This window comes from Mastigoproctus giganteus, chromosome 5, assembly GCF_048544385.1.
Source record: "Mastigoproctus giganteus isolate SK-2022 chromosome 5, ASM4854438v1, whole genome shotgun sequence".
Taxonomy (NCBI): Eukaryota; Metazoa; Arthropoda; class Arachnida; order Uropygi; family Thelyphonidae; genus Mastigoproctus; species Mastigoproctus giganteus.
Window position 1 is genome coordinate 196,606,959 of NC_143579.1, and position 26,030 is coordinate 196,632,988.

General features: G+C 36.0%; 1 protein-coding gene across 2 annotated transcripts in view; it reads left to right on the top strand.

Annotated features, from left to right (window-relative positions):
- Positions 1 to 23,482, top strand: part of LOC150085974 (glutathione S-transferase theta-1-like) — a 35,639-nt gene extending 12,157 nt beyond the window's left edge. Inside the window, exons 2-4 of one of the 2 annotated variants that reach the window (XM_090373625.1) lie at positions 846 to 933; positions 20,226 to 20,412; positions 23,124 to 23,482. In XM_090373625.1, the coding sequence (XP_090229751.1) occupies positions 846 to 933; positions 20,226 to 20,412; positions 23,124 to 23,447 (599 nt within the window). In that variant the 3' untranslated portion in view covers positions 23,448 to 23,482. The remainder of the gene's footprint in view (positions 1 to 845; positions 934 to 20,225; positions 20,413 to 23,123) is intronic. The other variant, XM_090373626.1, reaches the window with a different exon arrangement.
- The last annotated feature ends 2,548 nt before the right edge of the window (positions 23,483 to 26,030 follow it).

Below are 26,030 nucleotides of genomic sequence, written 5' to 3' on the forward strand. Positions count from 1 at the left end.
CACTCATATCGACAATCACATTTGTCTTATAAGAGTCCATACAAAAAAAAGGGGTAGCATTTCATTTATAAGATGTTTCCAGACTATCTGTCCTTCCATCTGGTTTTTGCAGCCAGTAGAATTTAAACTGTGTAGGTAATGCAGTGGTCTTAATCCCTACAGCAGAACAAATTGACTTTTGCAATATGGCAACTTGTTGCAAAAGCCACAACAATTTGACATGGCGTTATGCTATTTCAAACAGATGGCCTTGGTAAAAGGCTAATTGATCATGCGTTAAGAGATGAGACTGCTGTGACAGCTGTTTCAGGATTAACTGGTCTTGGTCCCTCATCAGATACAGATTCTCTAGTAACAATACACAGATTAAATAGTTGTAGAAAAATCTGATGTGAGCTGCAGTGCAGTACACACAGAGTTTCCAAAGTTGTAATATAGCTACAGCTGTGTTTCATCTGAGTGTTGTTACTAGAAACCACCTACTATCTAATTGGGGACTAGTTAGTCCTGTAACAGGTTGTCATAAACCTTCTTTTAAACAAATGGTTAGTTAACCTTTTAGTGAGGCCATCTTTTTGAAAGTAGCAATGCCAGGACAACTCATTACAAAAGCAAGTTTGTTGTGCTGTGAGAATTAAGACTATTATATTATGTGTGCAGTTTAGATGACAAGGACAAGGTAGTCCTGAAAATTTATTTCTCTCAGACCATATACCTTCAGCTATATTATAACTTGGACTTTCTCCCTTTAAATGCAAACTGCTCTTGAAAATTACAGCTGTGTGTTTTGTCATTAAGATAATACGTGTGTTTGATTCATATGTTAACATTTTATTTTTCAACAGGTGAACACATGAGTCCCGAATTTTCCAAATTAAATCCATTTAAAAAAGTACCAGTGATTGATCACAATGGATTTGTTTTAATTGAAAGGTAAGATAAGTTAGTTTTTTTTTTTTTTTTTTTTTTATTTATAAAACTGTTTTGTGATGAAAGCCAGTAATGTGTAATTTAAATTTTACAGTGTGAATTTTTAGTGTTTTATAAATACAGTACAACTTTGATTATCCGTCACCCTATTTACCATCAGTCTCTGTTAACCGTCACTTAACCCCACTACACCGTAATGCATTGTGATATTGGCCACGTGTCACTCAGGCCCCGGGTGCCAAGCGATTGTCACTGAGCGATTTCTCTTTGTGCTTTCACTGCGACTTTTTGATAGGTGAATTCTACATTCTCTTTTACGTTCCTCTCATTGAGAAATCCTTTTATTTAGTAGCTCTTGTATCAAAAGTTCTGGTAGAGAGCAAGGAAGGAAAGTAACCTTTCTTTATTTTTCATATCTAATAGACTAACTCCTACTAATTTTGCTTGGTCACCCCAGGCACTGCTCCTGCCTCCCCGTGGTGGGGCCGGTAACCTTGGCAGAAAAGTTCATCTGCCAGGGGCTAAAAGGAGCCAAGATGGAACAAAATGTTTCCTTCTTTAGAACCGACAAGCAGTCAGCTAGACACAGAACGTGAGCATGACTCTTCACAAGCAAAGAGGTTAAAAACCATTTCCTCTGCGACCGAGATTCCTGCATTTTTAATAATGCATTCATTATCAGAACAGCCTCTTAGTAAGCTATCCCCCTTTCTAATCCAAAAACACTTGAAAAGTATTGCAGGGTCTCCCAAGACGGTTAAGAGATTACAATCAGGGGACTTACTAGTAGAAACTGTCAACCACAGGCATTCTGAAAAACTCTTAGGTGACAAACTTTGCTAAAATTCTAGTAAAGGTAACTCCCCAAGCAACCCTAAATACATCTAAGGGTATTATATCTAATTGGGACCTTTTGAATGTGACAGAAGAAGAAATTAAAGAAGAGCTAAAGGAACAAAATGTAATTGCTGTCAAAAGAATTATGACTAAAAGGGACAATATACTCATACCCACCAGAAATATCATTCTCACCTTTAACAGTCCAAATCTACCCTCATCACTAAAAGCAGGTTATCTACATTGTCGCATTCGTCCTTATATTCCTAATCCGTTGAGATGCTATAAATGCCAAAAGTATGGCCACTCTCAGGCGGCATGCAGAGGGAACCCAGCTTGTCCCAACTGTGGATCTTCTGGTCACTGTCAAAATGACTGTTCGGCAAAAGAAATGACTTGTCCTAATTGCAAGGGTAACCATCCTGCTTACTCTAAAATATGTGAGAAGTGGAAAATGGAGAAAAAAATTGTAAAATATAAAGTCAAAAACAAAGTTAGTTATCAGGAAGCAAGAAAATTAATTGCACCCAGTATACCTAACCGTACCTATGCCAGTATTGCAAAAAAATGTTAAACAATAGCCATGCAAACTGATGTTACTGTTTCATCCAACAGATCAATCTCCAACTGGGCTCGAGCTGTCCTTTCTCAGCAGCAGTCCAATATCCTGAAGCACTCAGACCAAGCAAGTAATACGCCTCTTACGATTCCAGCAAAATCTCATTTGCCAGTGATTGCTACTACTCCAAATAATCCTAGTTCAACTTCAAAACAGATTATTCAGGACACATCGATGGATCCAGAGTACTCATCCAAACAGGAAGATCCGATTCTTGAAATATTTGTAGAAGAAGAAGATGTGGACACAGGTCGCCCCACTTTTCCAAAAAGAGATAAACCAAAGTCAGAACACCACAAGACAGCCACGTCAGATACAGCTTCTTTTAAACTCAAATAATGCCTTATATTTTACAGTGGAATTGTAGAGGCTTTCGAGGCAACATCGATGACATTCAGTACTTTATTAGACGCTACTCTCCAGTGGGTTTCTGTCTGCAGGAAACCTATTTAACTGCTCAAATTTCTGTTTCTGTAAAAAACTACTCAATCTATTGAAGAGATCGGAATACATCCAACTCTGCTCGTGGTGGTGTAGCTATTTTGATTAACTCAAAGATCCTTGCTAGCCAAATCATTCTCCAAACTCAAATTGAAGCCGTTGCTGTGTGTCTGATTACTCAGATTGTGTTTACGCTAGTCTCAGTCTATCTCCCACCAAACAATACCTACTCTTATAAAGATATCGAAGAACTTTTAATACAGCTACCCTCCCCAATCTGCTTGCTAGGGGATTTCAATGGCCACCACCCTTTATGGGGATCCTCTAAATTAGATAGACAGGACCGACTGATTGAAACTCTACTAGATAAACAAAACCTTAACATTCTTAATAGTGGTACACACACCCACATACAGTTACCTACAGGACAGACTTCTGCAATTGACCTCTCAATTTGTTCTCCGATACTGTTTCCAGTCATTCAGTGGTCCGCGATGGATGATCCAGTGGGCAGTGACCACTTTCCAATTGTCTGTAACTTGCTCACTACACAAGCACCATTAGACCAACCCTGCAGGAAATGGAAATTTTCTAAAGCCAAATGGGCCAAATTTCAATCAGCAATCACTCTGGACAAAGAAACTATTAACTACAGCCTATATATAAAGTAACTGATTATATCACATCCTGTCTTTTAGTTGCAGCAAAATACTCAATTCCATTAACAAACCCCCCAACCCGACAGCACTTCAACTACTGGTGGAACGAAGAGTGCACGAAAGCAAAGAAGGAAAAAAATAAACCATTCAATTTATTCCGTCGATTTCCAACGACAGCTAATTTAATTAGCTATAAGAAGCTAAGGGCAAAAGCGCAGTTCATTCACAGATGAGCCAAGAAAGATTCTTGGACTCGAATTGCATGTACTATCAACAGGAATACCGACTCCAGATTAATATGGAAGAAAAGTAGACAGCTTTCTGGGAAGTTTCCAATCATCCCTTCCCCAATTCTTTCATACAATGGGCAAGAACTCTCTGGTCCTCTAGATATAGCGATTGCCTTGGGTAAAGCCTTTGCCAAAGTCTCAGCTGCATCAAACTACACTCCGAAATTCAAAAAAATTAAGACCACCACCGAACAGAGGCCCATCAACTTTAGAACCTCACCGTCACTTCCGTATAATCATCCTCTTGAATATTGTGAACTTTTACAAGCCATCAGAACAACACGAAACAGTGCAGCTGGGCCAGATGGCATATATTGTATCATGCTGCAGCATCTCAATGAGCAAAACTTACAAATGCTGCTAGTCTACTTTAACCAGATCTTCCTGGAAAATATTTATCCAACCTCTTGGCACCATGCTACAGTTTTGGCCTTTTTGAAACCTGGAAAAGATCCTTCCAGTCCTAATAGTTACAGGCCAATCTCTCTGTCAAGTTGCTTTGATAAAATTCTCGAAAAAATGATCCACAGTCAACTCACCTGGATCATTGAAACTCAACAACTACTGAGTAATTGTCAACATGGCTTTCGCAAAAATAAGTCCTCTCTAGATCTGATGATCAAGGGCAAATCTGAAATTCGCAATGCCTTTGTGAAAAACGAACACTTTGTCATGGTCTCCATTGATATAGAAAAGGCATTTGATACTACCTGGCGGTATGGCATTCTCGGTGGCCTACATAATCTTGGTCTACGAGGCAACCTGCCTATATTTATTAGGAACTTCCTCCAGAGCCGCTCTTTCCAGGTTCGATACCAAAACTCCCTTTCTTCTACATTCTTGCAGGAAGAAGGAGTACCACAGGGGTCGGTATTGAGCGCAACCCTATTTGCCCTTAGAATTGATTCCATTTCAAAAGAACTTCCAAATACTGTAGAAGCCTATCTTTATGCTGACGATCCCTCCATTTCTTGCCATTCTCAGAGCATGAGATCTATTGAATAGCAATTGCAAATGTCCCTCAATAAAATTCAAAAATGGGCCGAGTTCAATGGATATCGGCTTTCCCATCAGAAAACAGTTTCGATCCACTTTTGCAATCAACGTAAAATACATATAGACCCTGAACTTCGGATATCAAATTCCACCATCCCGATTGCCGACAATATTAGATTCTTGGGATTGATACTGGACAGCAAGTTAAACTTCTTTGAGCACATTAAAGTAATATGTACTACCTGTCTGAAAAAGCTGAACATGTTAAGAGCTCTATCTGCTCAGTCTTGGGAGCAGATTGTACAACTTTGCTGCTCTTATATAGAGCACTGATTAGATCTCGGTGGATTACGGTGCCTCAGTTTATGATTCTGCCGAAAGAATGTATTGCACTGGCTCGATCCTGTACAAACACAATGCACTGAGGATTGCTCTTGGTGCTTATAGAACATCTCCAACCTATAGTCTATATATTGAAGCCCATGAGCCCGCTCTGTACCTCTGTAGAAAAATGTTACTACTTAAATATGCAGTCAGAATACGAAACTGTTCTCTGCACCCCATTCAACCATATCTCTTTAATCCACCATTTCACAATCTCTATAGAAATAACCAAATAAAATATGACCAGCAGGCCTACGGCTCCTTGAAATAGCACAAAATTGGAATGCTCCTCTCCAGAGTAGGCATCAGAGAAAGAATTATTCTCACCCACCCTTTCCTCAACCAGCCTGCGATAATTATTTTCTCCAATGGGAAAAGAATCGTCTACCGACTCTAAATGTGCAACAACTCCATGCTGGCCATATTCAAAACTATTTTGACTTCTTACCAATATATATACTGATGGTTCCAAATCTCATTCAACCGTTGGAGCAGCAGCAGCTTTTCAGTGGAATTATATGCAATACAATTAGCTCTAGAAAATTTGACTCTTCACCCACCTGCAAAATATTTAGTTTACACCGACTCTCTCAGCTCAATTAGAGCAATGCAGAATCTCTCTCATAAGGATCACCCTGTTTTAATCAAATCAAGAATTTGCTGTTGAAAATTGAAGATCGTCAGTAACGAGTGAACTTTTGCTGGATTCCAGCACATTCAGGCATTAAAGGGAACGAGTTGGCTGATATTTCTGCTAAAAATCCATCAATGTTCGACTTAACCTCTGTCTTTATTCCAGTTTCTGATTATAATATTATAATTCAAACAGCATACCATGCACAATGGGCAGAGCTATGGCATAAACAAACAAATAACAAACTTTTCCAGTTGAAACAGGACCCAAATTTTTGGCACTCATGCATTCAGACAGTTGGGTTGGGCGAGAAGAAGTGGTACTCGCACGGATTAGAATAGGACATACTCATCTGACTCACCTCCATCTACTCACAGACGATGATCCTCCTCATTGTTCACAGTGCTCTGAGCATCTAACAGTCAAACATATTTTGATTGATTGTCCACATTATCGACAACATCGAACTTCAATATTTCATTCTCTGGCTAATCTCCGAGAATGGATAACATTAAATGATATCATTGGTGAAAATACCAATATTAATGAACTTTTCTGTTATTTGAAACAAATAGGAATGTATGAACGATTATGATTAGTTTCTGACATGAAATGAGATTGAACTGTCTTCACATTATTTATTTTTATTTTTTCAACATTCCTATGAATAGGCACAATATAGCCACAGCAGCTTGTTCGCCATTAAACACCCATACCACATACGTGTCACTCAGTCTTTGTTTATAACTCACTTTAACATTGTTTCATATTTTAATCATTTTTATTTAGTAAACCCATTGAAATGACGGAGAAACGTAAAAGAGTAGTGTTGGGATTATCACAAAAAATTTAAATAATCAATCGTCTAAGAAAAGGTGAAAGTGCTACAAGTACAGTCTGTCCCCGACATACATAAGAGATACGTTCCAGGACCTCTTACGTAAGTTGATTTTTATGTAACTTGGGAATGACTAATAAAATATTGCTGCTATATCCCTGATATGTCAAAATTACAAAAACCACATAATATCCTCAGAAGAATGAAGAAAAATAGTTATATACCATAACAATTAAAAACTTTATCTGGGGACAGTGGTGAATTAACTGGAGTGGCACATAAGAAAAGAAAACATAAAAGGAAGAAAAATGCATGTTATTGTACTGTAAAAACTGATATGTATTTTGTACGCTGTGTAGGCTTTATAAGGGCTACTAAGGGAATCATAACCAAAGTGTACATATTTAAGAAAATTGGTCTATACCACACAATGAATCAAAGTTTATACACTTCAGGTGTGATGAATCGAAGGTAACTTAAAATGAACCTGAAGCATTAATAAGACACATTAATCACAGGGTGTTGTAGGCAGAGTAGATTTCAGGGAAGTAGTATCTGTTTCATATGCTTTTTTTTTTTTTTTTCTCTCCTCTTCATAAATTTCGCAATAATCAATTGTGAACTTTTCTTTCTATTTTCGAGAAACATTCAGTGTTTTCATTCATTCTTTCCGTCAAACATAGAGACCTTCCTGAATTTTAAGAAATTCTTCTGCCATTTCCTTTAATTTGAACTGCTTCTTTGGTTGCTCCAGTTCCTCGATGGGTTTGGCTCTTCCTTGCTCCTCAACTATTTGTGCGTTTAACTGGGCTAGGTCTTCTGTTTTTAAATCTTCAGCTCGTTCATCCATAAGCTTGTCTACATCTTCGTTCTCCAGGACCAGCTGGAACTTCTGGACCAAGTTTACAATTTCTTTGGTAACAGAAGACATCAGCTCATCTTTGTTGAAGCCTTCGTTATTAAGCTTGGAAAATTTTAGAAGATTTTTCCAAACTCCACTCATACAAGTTGTTATCATATCATTACAGGCTCTTGAAGTATTGCGTGTTCCATCAAGGATGTTAAAGGTCTGGAGTGTAATTCTCAGAAGAAATAACCAATGGGACACAGTCTACGTGGCTTACACATCGTGGGGGTTTCTCTGAAGTGCTTCATCATAGTTCACCTGTCTCAAACACATGCTGTCGAATATTACTTCAGAATTTTTAAAGCAGAAAATAATTTATTTACTTAGATTCTAGTTATGCCGCAGGTTATTATCTAACATAGTTTGTATGTATGGGAATGAAAATAAAAACTTACACTTATTGCTCCTTCATTCGACTTCACTCTTAAAAATTTTACAGAAAATATCTACGATTTTACCAAAAAAATTTACGTAAGTCCAATTTATGTAACTCGGGCTTATGCAAGTCGGGAACTAACTGTATATAGCATTGGTTTATGGAATAGGAAGAACAACAGTAAATGATATAAAGCGCAATGCAGATAAAAATGGAAACCGCTGACGGTAATGTTAAAAGTCGAAAAACAATGAAGCTTGCTAAAAATGAACAATTGGATACTGCAATGTTTCAATGGTTTGTTCAAAAATGTAGCCAAGGAATTCCATTGGTGGGACCTACAATAATTGAAAAAGCCATTGAAATCAATAAAAATCTAGGCAGAGATCCTTCAAGGCTAGCATCAGATGGTTGGACAAATTTAAGTTTCGCCATGGTATTTGACAGTTGTCGATCCAGGGTGAGAAGCTAAGTGCAGAAAGTGCAGCAATTTCTGTTTATCGCGAAAAACTACAGAAGGAAATAGCTGATCGAAGTTTGGTTAAAGGCCAAATATACAACTGCAATGAGAATAGCCTCAATGACTGAACACATGGTACCGGGATATAAGATGCAAAAAGATTGCAATACTATAATGGTATGTGTTAATGCCAGCAGTAGTCATAAATTGCCTTTGGTTGTTATAGGAAAACCAAAAAAGCCTAGATCATTTAAAAATATTAATTTTTAAATGCTTTGCCAGTTAAATATTCATGATTGGTTTCATAAAATATTTGTACCATCTGTAAGATCACATTTGGCATCAAAAGGTTTACCACAATATGCAATACTACTGATGGACAGTGCACCTACTCATCATATACACGTATATGATTTAAAAAGCGATGATGGCAAAATATCATGCCACTTTCTGCCAGCAAACACGCCATCTCTCATTCAACCGACGAACCAAGGCATGATTGAGTGTATGAAACGTTGCTATCACAAAATGTTCATTCAAAAACTTGTTTTGGCAGAAAATAAATTAGATGTGATAGAGTTTTGGAAAAGCTACACTATAAAAGACAATTTTCAATGTCACTAATGCCTGGAATGATGTTCCAGTTCAAACAATACAAGGAAGCTGGAGTAAGTTGCGGCCAGAAATATATTCAACTGATACAGAAACCATTCCAAAAGAAACTGAAATTTTGCAGTTATGTTCAGATGTTCCTGGTTTTAAAAATATTTCGATGGGGGAAGTAAATGATTGGCTGGATATGGACAAAATGGATGTTGGATGCAAAATTTTAGATGACAATGAAATTGTGCAAAGAGTGATGACAATTTCGGATGATTCTGAAACTGAAGAAGAAAAAGCTGCTGCTGATGGAACAACAAACATAATTAGCCACTGTGAAGCTGAAACTATATTGTCAAAGTGCATTCAGTGGTTCGAGGTACAAGAAGCAGATGTTAATTTTGCATAAACTTTGTAACATTGCCCCCCAAAAGGCTCGAGGGATGATGAAAGAAAAGAAATTGGCTGACTTTTTTTGAAAAGAAATTTAATTATGTAATATTGTTTTCTTTTAAATTTTTTTATGACATTACTAGACAAAATATTAAGTCAAAATATTAAAAATAGGTATGTATGTAGATATCTGTACTATGATTTTTTTGATGACCCCGTAAAAAATAAATAATTAATGTTTAATTAAATTTCATTAGATTATGTATTATGAAATAAAATAAACAAATTAGATGACCCGGTCTATTCTATGTTTAATGTATATATTCTGTTATCCATCTATTTGATTATCCATCATGGTCTCGGTCCCAAGCTCAGACGGACAATCAAAGTTCTACTGTATAAACAGCCTAGCAACCCAGAGGTCGTGGGTTCGAATCCCGCCTCGGGCTTGGATCAAAGTACTGCAAAAAAAAACCTTTGGGAGGCGCATTATGGCCACAGAAACCGCTGCGCCAACAACTACCAAAAAAAATAAATAAATAAAAACTGTATAAACGTACCACACACACACAGATTTTTCTTTGTTTTAATTTCTTGGAAGAAAGACATAAAACATGGGAATTAACTAATTCTAATAAAAGATTAATCAATGCTACAGTCTACATAAGTTTTAAAGGTAAAAAAATTATTGTAGTTCATTGAAAATAGTGCAGCGTATCTTCACAACTTGTCTCATTATATCTACAACTTTTCTACATAATCCATGTAATTTTTTCAGTTGTAAAAATTGTGCAGTGTTATATAACCAGTTCTCACAATCACCTTAATGTTCTTTCCTTTAGACTTGAAAATGATATCCACAAAGATTTTAAAACATTGTCAAAAATTAGCCTCTAAATGGTTGGGTTATTGGAATGTTTTCTGTAAAATTTTCTTTTCAGCTTGTTTCAATAAATTCAATCATTTTTTTGGCTTTAAAATTTACATGTACTACAATATTTATTCTCTTATTAGAATTAATATTTGTTATTTTTATTTTTTTAAAAGAAAAAAAGTATCTTAGCCTTAGGTAATAAATAAATTTATACATGATATGGCCATCACAAGGAGTTGAGTTTAATACTACATTTTAGTTGTTTTAGCAGGCATTGTGCTCTGTATTACACCGCAATTTTTTACAGCAGTTAACAGATTGATCTTACAATGTGAGTAACCATATCCTTGTACTTTAGTGGTAACTATTTTAGAAAGGTCTATCTGCCAATTATCAAATAATGAGCGAAGATGTATGCCAGCGGGTCGATTTTTTTGATGGATAAATGGCATACAAGTCCCAATCTGGAGTAAATAGATGTTTCCACACTGGATGCAGGGGTTGACTTTTGATTTTGACTGCTTAATTTAGCAGTCAGATTTGTCTTCGTAGAGAGAGAGAGAGAGAGAGAGAGAGAGAGAGAGAGAGAGAGAGAGAGAGAGGAGGATCATGAGCTTCAGCATAAAGGCTCTGGACTGGAGATGTGTGATAAGCTCCAAGAGAAATGCGCAGGCCACTGTGGTGAATAGGGTCCAAAAACCTCAAGATGGTGGGTCTGAGTTGTAAACTGGAGATCCATAGTCCAATCTTGATCTCACAATAGCATGATATAAATTAAGAAGTGTACGACAGTCAGCACTCCATGATGTAGCTGATAATACTCTCAATATGTTTAATTTCTTGAAACAAGTGGTTCTAAGTTGTTTGATATGGTCAATGAAGGTCATTTATATAAGATTAAGCTAAGGAATTGGATAGTAGGCATAACAGGTATGTCATAGTTGCCCAGCTTTAGAACTGAGTCAGGATGGAGATTATCTTCTGCACAAATGAGCTGAGAGATTTTTCAGGTGATATGCGAAAACCATTATCTGCAGCCATGTAATCCTGTTAAGAGCACGTTGAAGTTGTCTCTCAATCATTCTCATGTTTTGGAAGTGACAAGATATACTAAAATCATCTGCATATAAGGTAGTGAAAACAGTGGGTGGAATGAACCTAGTTACAGAGTTGATTTTTATAACGAATAGCACGGCACTTAAAACTGAGCCCAAAAGAACACCATCTTGGATGAAGTTACGAGAGAAGGTGGATTAAATGTGGACCTGGAAAGATTGCTGCTTCAGAAAGTTCTGTATGAACTTTGGCATATTGCCCCTGAAGCCTAATGTGTATAGATCATGAAGAATTCCATATCTCTAAACTGTGTCAAAAGCTTTCTCGATGTCTAAATAAACTGTAGTCAGGTGTTCCTTCCTTAAGAAATCATTTCAAATCAGTTTCCATTTGAATCGAAGAGATTCAAATGGAAACTGATTTGCAATTTGATCTACCTGTATGAAATCCAAACTGCAATGAACTGATAAGATTGTATTTGCTCAGTGACCAGGTGATTAACAGTAGAAGGAAGGGGTTGAATCATGTTGTCCACTTGATGTTGATAGTTTAACTGTTAATGATCCTGCTCGGGTCGCTCACAAACTGAATAGGTATTTTGCACTACATTCATACATGAAGAATTCTTTAGGGAAGGAGATGCCAGAAGTATATCAGACTATAACTGAAAGGAAAGTGCAAGCTTAACATAATAAAGGCACGTGGGGTGGATGAGATCTATCCAGTTATATTAAGAGAGGCAATAAAGGAGGTAAGCAAACCCTTAGCTATAATTATGCGAGCATCTTTGGATTCAGGGGAGGTCCCTATGGATTGGAGATTTGTGAATGTATCTCCAGTTCACAAAGGGACAAAGGGGATCAAAAGGTGACATGAGTAATTACAGACCTGTTAGCTTAACTTCTGTTCCAGGAAAAATAATGGAGTCTCTCCGGTTAAAGAAAGAATACAGGACCATCTAGACAGGAATGCAATTATAATGCAGTTATGGATTTGTTAAAGGGAAATCTTGTCTGACCAATCTGATCGGATACTGTGATGCAGTTAAAAAAGGAACTGGATGCAAAAAATAATTTCAGTATCATATACTTGGATTTCAGAAAATCTTTTGATATCTTGCACAGAAAAGACTGCTGTATAAATTGGAGTAGTGTGGCATTATGGGCAAGTTACTGCCATGGATAAAGAGATTGTTGAATGTGAGAAAACAGTGGTTATTAATTTATATCAGGCTTAATGTCTAAGTTTGGAGATGATAAAAGGTTGGCAGGGCGGTTAATGACAGTAATCAAGGTAAGCTACTTCAACAAGATCTATAAAAAATTAGGTTGATGTGCTCAGAAAATGGCAGTTGAAATTCAACAGTCACAAATGCAAGGACTGTGTATGGGTAGATGTAATCCCAAATTAATGTAATAACTGTGTGGTGCTACACTCATGATAGTGAAATATGAAAAAGACCTGGTGGTAATTGTGCAGTCAGATATGAAGTTCTCTGTGCAATGCAGACAGGCTGCCAGGACAGCTCATGGGGTTTTGTCAGTGTTATATAGGAACTTTGGTAGCAGGGATAAGGAGGTGATTATCCCATTATACAGGCAATGGTTAGGTCACAACCTGAGTACTGCATACAAGTCTGGAGGTCTCATTTTAGGAAGGATATAGATCTGTTGAAATGTGTGCAGAGAAGGGCAACGAGATTGGTGTAGTAAATGAATGGTTAGTCTTACCAAGAAAGGCTTCAGTCCTGGAAATTTTTGCATCTCAATCAGATAACCTGCAAGGTGTTTAAGGCTCTGAATGGATTGAGCAAGCTCAGTTCTGATGGCATTCTTCCTTTTGCTCAGACAACACACATGAGGGTGGCATAAATTCAAATTGAGGTAGGATTGTTTCAGGATAGATGTGTTGGAGGCTTGCCTTCAGCCAGAATGGGTGGTTGATCATTAGAACAAACTTCCATTTGTGTTGTAGAAGTGAGTAGTTTGAATAAATTCAAGGAGGAACTAGAAAAATTATTGGAGGGGATAGACAGGTGATGTGGGAATTTTATTTTATTTTTTATTTTTTTACTGATGCTTTATAAACTTGCTTTCTTGCATTACATGCCACTACTAATACTATTACTAATTTCTCTTCATTTCTTTTTCACCTTAGGATATTTTATATAATACCTTAGATTTGTAAAAAATGCTGACCATAAAATCTTATTTGAATGCCAAAATTTTACCTGGAATGCCATTCTGCTCACAGAACACCATGGAACTTCCATAAATCGGGTGAATGGCTAAGACATAAGATATCAAATGGATTTTCATAAGGAGATGGACCTGGATGAAAAAACTGAATAGAGGACTGCCTTAAAAGTTGATTTCCATTTTATCTAGTTATTCTGTTACTTTATATGGATTTACTTTGTATAATTATTCTGTTACTTTGTATGGGTTTACTTTGTGTAACTATTCTGTTTCCTTGTATTGGCTCTTTTTGGGCAAGTGCCTTGGTGTGGCAACGTCTCCCTGCCCCATAGTTCTTATGCCAGAGGCATTCCGGTACTTTTCTCAGGGAAGCTCAATTTTCAAAGCTGCAGTTTACTACAGTCATTAATATCTTATCAAAAAATATCTTTTGAAATTTCATTAGCAGCTTCTGGGTCCGGGACTATTTTCACTATCTCTTTACAAGGTGGCAAAGTTTCAGCTATTGTGTATGGCTTTTTGGCCTTTACAATAAGTTCGGCTACTTTATAGCTAACTTCCTGTACTTTTTCTGAAACGCGTACCGACGAAGTCAGAAACATTGCCTGTTTTTTGTTTTGTTGCAACAACCGTCAAAAATAATTGATATCTTTCCATGCCAGAGAAGAATGTTTTGTTGAGAAAAGACGTTTCAATTTACTGGGAACCATAGCAGCATTGCTGAGTTTTTCTCCACATGAGACATTCTCGGATTGGGCATGTTTTATCACTACACCAGAAAAAACCAAAAGACTTTTCCAAAGAATTATCACTATACTGTCTGCACCCTAATTTTTGTTTCTTTTTTCAGGCTCATCACTTTCAGTGCTTGCATTCATGGACGGAATACTCCTTACGAGGAACTGGTCCATTGTTAAAAAAAGAAAATCAACAACGTTATGGCTTGCGATCACAGTTTTCTGACTATTTCAGAGCACAGCTGTGAGGAAACTGAAAGTAATAGATGCGGATCAATACTATTCGAACAGAGGAAGGGGAACATCTATCGCTTTGAAATATAATGTTATAACAAAGGGCGATTGAATCAGTACAGGAACAAAGTAATAAAGTTGAAGTAGCATGGACAAACAGGGACAAATATGAAAACAAGCCAATAAAATAATAAAACAGGGGATGTTTTGCTAATCCTTTCACTTTAAGGAACAGCACATACGTATCTAACTTTAACAAGCAGCATCTTATTTCAGTCAGTGCAGCGACAAAACGAGAAATATTGGAAGGGCAAACACACAAATAACTTTAGAAAGCAAGTGTGGGATACTAACTGAAAATTAATTTACTGTCCTGCACATACAACATTGTGTTTCAGTAAAAATAGCATGTTGTGGAATATAACAATGAGTAGCATTACAAACATATATAAAAACTATAATCGGGAGTAAATAACGTACAGTTAATTTCTTACAATAGGTAAAAGTTCTCGGTTGTCAATTTCTAATCATAATACGTATAATATTATTTATAGGTATACAGGTTCAGCAAAGTTCATGGCATGCCAGTGTGCCATGATATACCGGTTGCAGAACACTGCTCTAAATCCTTGAACTGCAGGTATTAATCCTGATGGAATTCAGGTTTCTTATGAGATCTCCACATTAATTTCTCATAGAAAGTTGTTTGTTTTTTTTGTTCTGCATTTTTAACACAGTCCTACCAGAAGCAATATATTCTTCTGATAATAAAAGTATACCTTGAAACTAAACCTAAAAATTGAACCCTCTGCTTTAACCTGACAGTACAAACCCATAGAAATGACCCATTAAGTTCAATAGGAGAAAACGTTACTGCTAATCCTCAATCCATCTGATGCTAAACAATCCTTGCCAAATTCATTATGGAATCAAGAACTGATCAGTAACCATAAATGCACTGACTGCAACAAACATCCTTGAGCCTTTAAACCTAAAGCTTGAACTTCTAAAATTTATTCAATGTCCAAGCCACATTTAAAAGTATAAACATCCTAGCCCTCCTCTATCTCTACAACAAATACGCTCACCTGGGTACAAGTATAAACTTAACTTACCAAAATTATTACTTTTCTAGAGGGTTGCCTTGCTGAACATTCAGACAGAATCTTATATCAATTAGATTGTTGTAAGAGCTCCACAGGGTAATGTTAAGAGATAGTATTCCTATCTTTTAACAGGCAAAATCTGTTTGTTGTTCTGATGAATTAAATCTTATAGCACCAACTATTTGTTAATGTTACTGTTTTCAATTAAGTAACACAGTTCAATAACTCTCTCTCTCTCTCTCTCTCCTTCTCATTTCGGCATCTAAATCAGGGATTCTCAACAGGGATGAAAATTGGTTTTTGGGAGGTGAAAAAATCATGGGTATTACCGTAGTTTGTGACCCTCCAAAGTTCCACCGTACCAGATGACATCTTATTCCTTAATATTTAATTTCTCTCATTGGGTTTTCTTTTACCCTGAGACAACTGATTTTTAACATATAGGTATATTATGTGAAGAATAATACAGCAGGGCCAGTGGAGGCAGTAATTAAGATAAATTTAATAAGTTAAGATTAATACAAGAAGCTTTCAGGGTGACGAACCCCTTCCTCAGCAAGTAAAAGTACATACTCTTACTTCTTGTATTAATCTTAACTTATTAAATTTATCTTAGTTACTGCCTCCACTGGCCCTGCTGTATTATTCTTCACTTAAACTATGCAAACCTGTGCCATAGGCCCATTCTCCTTCATTGGTGTATATTACATTAGGAGTGATAGAGAAATTTTGATAAAAGAAAGATAGTGGGCATGACTTAATTCAACCACCTCTGCTTTTCATAGGCATTAAATGCCTAAGTGTTTTCAGGGTTGATGTCTCTGCAATCCTTGCTGTTTGTGCCTTTCCGACCTTGGTGGCAGCATAGTAGGCATGGTTTATTTATTATTCATTCTCTTGTTTCATTTGTTTATACGAGTTTATGCAGAAATTGTTGCATGGATGGGATGAGGAGATGTTTCTGTCTATTGTTTCTACTTTCTAAGCAACAATCAGTATTGATTTATTGTTTCCTTGTGGAAGTTGTTTATTTTTGATCCACAGTGCTTTTGTAAGTGACATGGGCTATGAGAGTTAAATAAAAACAGTTTATTTAATTCTTTGAAGTTATTCAACCCATGATCAATCGTGTCAAGTGCTGAAATGAAAAAGTGTCAACAGTATCTGGATGAATATCTCACTTGTGGTTTTATTGAAATCCCATTCAACTCAAGACAGCCCATATGTCTTATGTGTAATAGTTCTTTTCAAATGAGGCTATAAAACCATCAAGACTTTTAGATCACTTAAAAGAGAAACATCCTGTTAAACTGGTAAACATATCAAATATTTTAAAAATTTAAAACAGAAAGAAGAACACACAAACAAATGACGATGGAATGATTGCATCTTATAAAATTGCAGAAATCATTACAAAAACTGGTAGGCTCATACAGTTGTTGAGACTGTCATATGACCCACATTAGAGACTAATTTCAACAGTGATGCATAAAAATCCTTCCAGTATTTTAAAAGCATTGTCATTGAGCAATGATTCAATTCAAAGACTAATCAATGAGATGTCAATTAACATTGAAGAGCAGCTAATTGACAAACTAAAAATGAGAAAATTTTCTGTTCAGATTTGAATCCACAGTTTCTGAAAATAAGGCCCTTCAAATGGCATACGTTCATTATTTCAATGATGATTATAAATTTCAAGAAGAGATGTTTGTAAAATTTATAGAAACTGGCTATGCTGAAGCATCCATTTTTGCTGCTGTAAAAACATGGTTTGATGAAAAACAAGTACCACAGGAAAATTTGGTATCCTGTGCCACTGATGGTGCTACCTCCATGGTTGAAAGACAAAGGTTTTATAGCCCACCTAAAGGAAGTATGTCCCGAAGTTCTTGTAATAGACCAAATTGTGCATTGACATCTCATTTGATTGAAAACAATATTAGTCCAGTTCTTTATCAATCTCTAATCTCTCAGTATATTTATTAAAACAATGAATAAAATAAAGCCACATAGCAAATATGATCGCCTTTTCAGAAAATTGTGTTCATAATGAAGAACAGTATGTGAGGCTTCATTTACATACAGAAGTCAGATGGCTTTCTAAAGGAAACTGTCTAACAAGATTTGTAAACTTTTTTTTAATACGATAATTAGTTTTTCAAAAGTGAAAGAGACAGATTTAGCAAAGGAAATCAGCAAACACAAAAACAACATATACTATATGGCTTGCAGGTAATTCAATCTCAGATTGGCAAACTACAGTTCCAATTGAAGAGGCCTTTAACAATTTCTCCACTGGGATTTGAAAAAGAGACCTCCAATGAAATGGCAAATCCACTATATCATTGCAGAGTGCAATAGGTAATGATGAGTAGTGATGCAAGTTGGTTGCTTATTAACAGAATCCAAAAAATTCTTTGAATATCATCCAAATCTTTTTTATTTATTATTTTCTCATGGCTGTTTATATTAAAATTATTTTTATTATTTTTATTATTTTAGTAAAATCAAAAGTGTGAAAGATATTGGTCATTTGACAAAATTGTTTCATTTGGAAAGTAGACCATAGTGTTAGGTTTCTGGGTTACCCAGTGCTGCTAGATTAACTTGAAACAGTGTAGTAGTATTCAGAATTTATCCACAAAGATAACTGAATAGTTTAATATGTATCTGTGGATCAATATGTAATAGATTCATGCTATAATTAGTGATAGTTGTACTTGCCAACTGGAGGAGGGAAAAGAAGACTAACCTGTTGCTAAGTAGGCTTATGTTGGAGGCGTCATTAACCCCATGGTAGTGGCTATTTGTAGCAAACAGTGATGGGAGTCCTGACAGGTACCCATTTTATTTTTAATTTTTGGAGAACACCTTGGGGTTAATTTTTTTTTTTTTTAAATTCTGCTTGGATAATGGCAATATTTAGTCTTTTCTTAATGGATTTCAATGCTTATTATAACTTAACTTTTAAAAATATTAATTTTTAAAATGTGAAGTGCATTTTACACCTTTTATTTAAAAATATATTACTTTTACTAAAAGTTACAAAAAAGTGTTAGACGTAAAATAAACATCAGTCTCTTAGTTTCTTCCATTTTTCAATTTTTGAGTTGTGTGAAACTTCAAACTGTGCATGTACTTATTTCTACTTATTATGCATATAAATATTATTAAAAAAAAAAAGTTCATATTTAATACTATTAGGTACTTCCATTTTGAGGTTTATTTCAAAATTTATTTCAAATTTTGAGCCCTTCACAATGTACAAAATTTGGAACTACTTCTTACTTCCCAAACAGTAGTGGCCATTTTGAGAGAATACTGGGTTTCTTTATTAGCATTAGCATCAGCCAAAAAAAAAAAAAAAAAAACCTCCCATTTTTACCCCTCCATTCGTTCCAAATTCTGGTCCAGCTCAGCCTTAAATTTATTTAGGCTGTCAACTTCCCCAACAAAAGATTGGAAGTCTGTTCCACCAATCAACTACCTGCTGGCAAAAGGCAAATTTCCACACATCTATTCTACAACTGTCTTTCCTCGATTTGAAACTGTGCCCCCTCAGGTTCTTTATCTGAGCAAGTGGAAGAATCCCATCTGCATTCAGCTGCTCAACCCATTCAAGGCCTTATCACCTCAGTCAGATCATCTTGCAGGTGCCTACTCTCTCCAGTCGCTGCAATTTGCAGAGCTTAAGCCTTTCTTGGTAAGAGCACCCCGTTGTTCCCCTCACCAATCTTGTTGCCCTTCTTTGTACTCGTTCTAGCAACTCTACAACCTTCCTAAAATGAGGCCTCCAGACCTGCACACAGTACTCTAGGTGTGGCCTGACCATTGTCTTGTACAATGGGATAATCACCTCCCTGTCCCTGCTAGCAAAATTCCTATATATTATTGACAAAACTCCATGACCTGCCCTGGCCGCCTGTCTGCACTGTTCAGTGAACTTCATATTTGACTGCACAATTACCCCAGGTCTTTTTCACTTTCCACTTCCCTGAGTATCACACAGTTGGTATGTTTCTCTTGGGTTATTGCTACTCATATGTAGTAATTTGCATTTGTTAAAGTTAAACTTTAGTTGCCACTTCTCAGCCCATTTGCCCAACTTATCTGAAATTCTGGAATTATGCTGCAAAAACAATAAATCTTTCAAAAACAACTAGATAAGACAGTAGATGTTTATTGAACTAGTGAGAGAGAGGATAAGCAAGTAACCAGAAACTTGAGACAAACAGCATCAGTGCTTCTCCAATACTATGCCATTCTTCAAGCAGAATCCAAATAGTTGCAAAAAAATGGTAGCAAGACACCTTGGCTGGTTCTTGTACACAGTTTCTATATGAAAACTGTTAAGAAAATTACTTCAGAAACTATTGCAGCAAAAATTTTAATGTAATTTTGGAAGGTAGAAAAATTTTCAGATTTTTAATCATTGATTAAAGTGGGAATGTTATTTTCAAGGGGCACTTGTGAGATATCCTGCTATCATCACCAGGTTAATATCTTGTTTCTTGAAAAAAACAAGGATGAATTGTTTGCCCTCAAACTTTCCCCCTCTAATTTCCATTATTACTTCCAAGTACAGAACAGTAGCATCTCATCCAAGCATATAATTTTTTTTAAGTATCTAATCAGTATGTTTATTTTTTGCAGTATTGCTATTATTCGATATCTGACAAGGGAATTCCAAATAGCTGATCATTGGTACCCACGTGAAAGCAAACATCAAGCCAAAGTTGATGAATATTTAGAATGGCAGCACCTAAATACTCGCTTGTTTGGAGCAATGGCTGTCATGACTAGAGTAAGTTGTCTTTCTTTTAAAAAAGGAAAGCAGGAAGTAAGTGCAAATTTATTTAATTTGATCAAGTTTAAGAGAACCACTCATTTTAGAATTTGTGCTACATTCTTCTTTATCTCTAATTTGATCACAATAACAAGGGTACTTATTAAATTACAGTAAAATCTTGCTTTAATGGACTACATGAAGGCAAGATCAGTCTGTTAAATCCAGTTGTCTATTAAGCTAGAAAGTCTTGTTGCTCTTATACTTATTAATTAAACTAGAAAGAAATACATGTCACCAAAGTTTCTAGAATGTTATGGAAAAGTGCATTACTATGAAATAAAAACATTAAATGTTTTAATATTGTATTTTACTGTACTTGTTCTGCGAAGCAGAGAAGACCTTGAAATTTTGCTGTGTCATATAATGGCAGTGAAAACTCCAATTAAAGCATATTGAGAGTCTCAGCAGCTCTCGATTGTCCTCTCAGAAGGTTCAGATGACTTATACTGATGTCTGACAATTCTGGGCATGCCAATAGAAAGTAATGGTGAGGAAAACCATGGATCTCTGGCACTCTGCTTTATTGTGAAAATATTTTAGCTGATGGTAAATACCATCAGAGTAAGGCATTTAATATCACTGGGTCCCATATGGATGTTAAGCTGATTCAGTGAATGTCGGTTGTTGTTTCTGAAGTCTATTTAAATGTTGTCCATTAGAGCGAGGGTTTTTACTGTATTGTTAGTAACAAGAAGAATTGGAATTCTTATTTAATGGAATTTACCTCCTTTATGCTTACATTTGGTAGTTGGAAAGAATTATGAGCATTAAAAACTTATTAAAGTGAGATCCTATAGAGCAGCATTTCCCAAACTTTTTTTATTCACGGAACACTCTTCATCTCACAACATATTCATGGAACACTTACGAAACACAAGTTTAGCGGGAGCCAAAGAACTGTTTGCTAATATTTTATTACATGTGATGCACTATGCATCAGGATCATCTTTATTTCCAACACATGTAAAGCTGAAATTCAAATAACTGTCATTATACTTTCGTTTTGGTCTTTTATTATTTGGTTCCTGTTTTTTCACTTCGGATTTTTGGGGAACAAAAGGCTGCGATTGTTCATCCTCACTTTGAAGTGTAACAATATTGTGTTCGTTTCCATCGATCACAGTTGCACTGCTAGAAGTACTTTGCTTCTCGTTTTAAAGTTCCTTTTTTCAACCACAAATCATGGTCACATATTTTAGTAATAATATTTTGAAATACTAATTATCAAAATAAATTTATACAAGGAAGTGAGTTTAGTTATGATATCGGTTTGCTTCCTCCTCTCCTTCAACCCATGCACTACGGGCATATGAATGGCATAATAGATCACCACATTGCTACTTTTTCGTAGGTCTCATTACCTCTACGCATGCATTTCTATGCAAAACCGACCAAAATAAAGTGTTCCGTGGTCTATTTGATTATTAGTCTATGCCAGTATATTAATAACCAAAAAAATTATGTTAAATATTATAATGATATAAAAGTGGTGTACACTACAAATATGCAAAATTTATTTATTTTATTTTTTTAATTATTAATTACGATTTATCGCGGGACACTTGTTCGCATCTCACGGAACACAGTTTGAGAAATGCTGCTATAGAGAAAAGTGCACTTTTCTCTAGGGTTCATCATAAAGATTTGCTCGATATTAAAATCATATGGTGGAACCAAGAGTTGAAACAGAGAACTTTTGAGTCTCATCTTCAGTTGGTTTCTAAGTGATAAGAGGAAGGAGCATATAGATATGAGTCTTAATTCCCATGGTGAAACTGGGTTGCACCACTGGAATTAAGGTGATAATAAGCCTTATTACACCAAGACAGTTACATAATACCAAACAAATGAACTTAGTCAACACACCCAACCAACTTCCCATCAGCCGGCAGATTGATTCTGCTATAACATTAGTCATATCTTCTAGTTATAAATTAACCACTTGCAAAGCTGTAGCAATAGAATGGTTCAGACATAATACACAGCTTTCAGTCCTTAATACATAACTAGCTACAACCTTTTCACTGATATGAAATTTGAACAATATAAAATTTCCAATGGGCATATCCTAGTTGCACTATTGGAATTATGATTCTTATATCCATAATGCTCCTTCCTCTTATCACTTAGAACCAACTGAAGCTGATACCCAAAAGTTCTCTGTTTGAACTCTTGGTTCTGCTGTATGATTTTTAATACCAAGCAAGTCTTTATGATGAACTAGAGGAAAGTGCACTTTTCTTTATGGGATCTCATTTTAATAAGTTTTTAACACTCACAATTCTTTCCAACTCAGTTTCATTCTAACAAAATGTAAGCAGTAAGGAAGTAAGTTCCCTTAAATAAGATATTCCAATTCTTTTCAGTTCATTCTCTGAACTTAAGGTTATCCATAAAACAGTTAAGTCATAAATGTATTGTCATTAAGTAAGGATCACATTATTTTTTTGAATTATATGAATGATACAAATGGTACTTTATTTCTTTAATTAGAAAAATTTAAGTTGCAAGAATTATGCTAGCTGTGAGTGATATAAATTTAATTAAATGAATCCATAAATTTAGGATTCATTTTGTCTATTATATAAGAGTTATTAATGAGAATATTAAAAATGAAGTAATATACTAATTTTGTAACTTTTTTTTTACATGTAAAATATACTTTTTTATTATATTTTTTTTATTATTTTTTTTTATTTCAGCTTGTCGAGCCAATATTGAAAGGTACTCCAGTTGATGAAAAGCAAGTCAGTTACTACTTAAAACAATTTGACAAAGCTTTAGATGATATTGGAAAAGGATTTTTAAAAAATCAGACATTCTTATGTGGAGAAGTTATTAGTGTTGCAGATATTGTAGCTGCATGTGAAATTGAACAACCACAAATGATTGGTTATGATATCAATAAAAAACCAAATATTAAAGCATGGTTGGAAAGAGTAAGAGATACTCTTCAACCGGATTATGATGAAGTTCATTCAATATGTGGTAGACTTAAGGAAAAATTTGTTCAGGGAAAACTATAAATGAAAGTACTATGTTTCTAGTGAAGAATAACTGAATGCAGATTTTATAATTAAATGATAAATGTTTATATTATAGAAAATATTGAAAAGCAATGTGAAGACGATATACTGAAAGATGCAAAGTAATATTTTGTTATTAAATTGTTAAAATTATTTGATAGTTTTTTATTACATTGTGGAGCACCTTTCAATGCAGTACATACTTCCAACTACTTATTATAGTCAAATGTATTAGGCACATATATCTTTATCTATGGGGCCAGTTATGATCAGATAAAAATAATGATGGGTGTCATAGGGGGGGATCAACAGTTATAAAATTGCATTATACATTTGTGAACCCCCCCCTTTTACTGATCGATTTATGATAAATAAATAAACTAGAGTAAATAATGATCAGTAAAAAAAATGTTAACAAATAGGCATTGCGATAGTCTCTGTAGACTTAGTTGTGTAATAACATAAGAACCTAAGCAGATCACCCACACACACACACACACACATTGTTATCATGATGGTAGAAACTTGTAAGAATTAGCCTTTTTTGACTAGGGATTGTAAAATCAAAGAACATGCAAATTTACTTTTTAGTTTTCTCAGGTAGAGTTATGGTAAATTGTGTTGTTATCACTGAATCATGCGATAGTCTCTGTAGACTTAGTTGTGTAATAACATAAGAACCTAAGCAGATCACACACACATTGTTATCATGATGGTTATGAGTAAATTGTCAATTTACTCGTAGAGTTATGGTAAATTGTGTTGTTATCACTGAATCTAACAGTAGTGTTTTATCGGTATGAATGCCATATTAAGCACTCTGATTTTAATTTAAAAAAAAAAAACATGCATCCAGGTACTTTCCTAAACATTTCAATATTTTTCCTATTCTAGATGAACATTATACAAATCAGAGAGAGAGAGAGAGGGGGGGGGGCTGGATCCATAATTTTCCACCATCGGCTGATTAATATTCTTTCTATTCCAACTTTTAGATATACCAAATCAGATTATACCTATCAATGGACATTATCATGTACACTGAAAGGACAGAATTCATGGGATACCTGGTTTCTGGACAATGCAACACTGTCACCCCTCTCGCTAATACATAGTGAGAGGGGTGACAAACCCACAGCTTGGCAGGTATATAGGTACACGGCATTCATGTAGACGATAATTCAATGTCAGTATGAATAAACATCATGAGTTAACAGACTTTGAAAGAGGGATGATTGGGGGTGCCTGACGCATGGGTCATTATCGCGGAGGCGGTACAGAAATTGCACTACCCCCATTCAACAGTATGAAGAGTCGGAAATATGCCATTTCTGAAATAATGTCTCATCGTGGACAGCACTGTGGGCAGAGAAAGTTGATGGATGAACGTGGCCGTTGACTGTCTCACATTGTTTCAGCCAACTAGAGAGTGACAATGGCACAAATCACTGCCGACTTCAACGAGGAAGGTGCCAGAAACGTCTCTCCACCAAAACCATCAGGTAATCATTAGCCGCAATAGGTTATGGGAGCTGCTGACCCACCAGAGTCCCATTGCTAACACCACGATGCAGGGCTCTGGAGACAGGATCTCCTGGTCCAATGAGTCCCATTTCCAGTTATTTTGAGCAGATGGAAGGGTGCATATCTGACAGAAACTGCACGAAGCTATGTACCCGTCATATCAACAAGGAACTGTTCAGGCAGGTGGACAGTTGGTAGTGGTCTGGGACGTGTTTAACTGGCACACGTTGGGACCTCTGGTACATCAACACGTCTCTGAATGGTCCGGGTTACGTGTCCATCTTTGCAAACCATGTGCATCTCATCATGGTCATTGTGCACCCACAAACCAATGGACTCTTCCAGCAGGACAATGTGCCTCCCCACAGAGACGTAGTAACTATTATTATTATTATTAGCTACATGGGGCAAGGAAGCCTGAGGCATGTGCTGCATTAGCCCAAAAAAAAAATTCTCAAGTTACCCTGAGAGAGAGAGAGAGAGAGAGAGAGAGAGAGAGAGAGAGAGAGAGAGAGAGAGAGAGAGAGTCAGAAGTAGGAGGGAATCACCAAGAAAGAGAAGAATGATGTGATATCCAGCTCAGAGCCCTAGAACATGGTTCGAAGGGCATTCTGCAGATTTTGCCCCATGGAATGGCCTCCCCGTTCAATGGACATGACACTTATGGAGCATCTTTGGTATGTTGTGGGAAGGTCTGTTCAAGCTTTGGATCCTCCACCCAGGAATGCAACAGAATTATGGACAGCAGTGCAGCAATCATGGATGGAAATACCTGTGGAATGCTTTCGTGAACTAGTGGACTCAATGCCTCGCCGTGTGACTACCCTTATCTGATCAAAAGGTGAGCCTATCCACCCATTACTAGGTAGGTATCCCATGATTTCTGTCCACTCAGTGTATTTTCATTAAAATTTGCTGATAAAGAAAAGAAACTACATACTGTGTGGGTTAAATACTTAGTTTCCAAATTTAGTTTGATAACAGTTTACTTTAGCATTAGCATTAGTGGAGGCATTTGATGCAAAAAAGCAAGCTTATGCAGCATCAGCCAAAAAAATT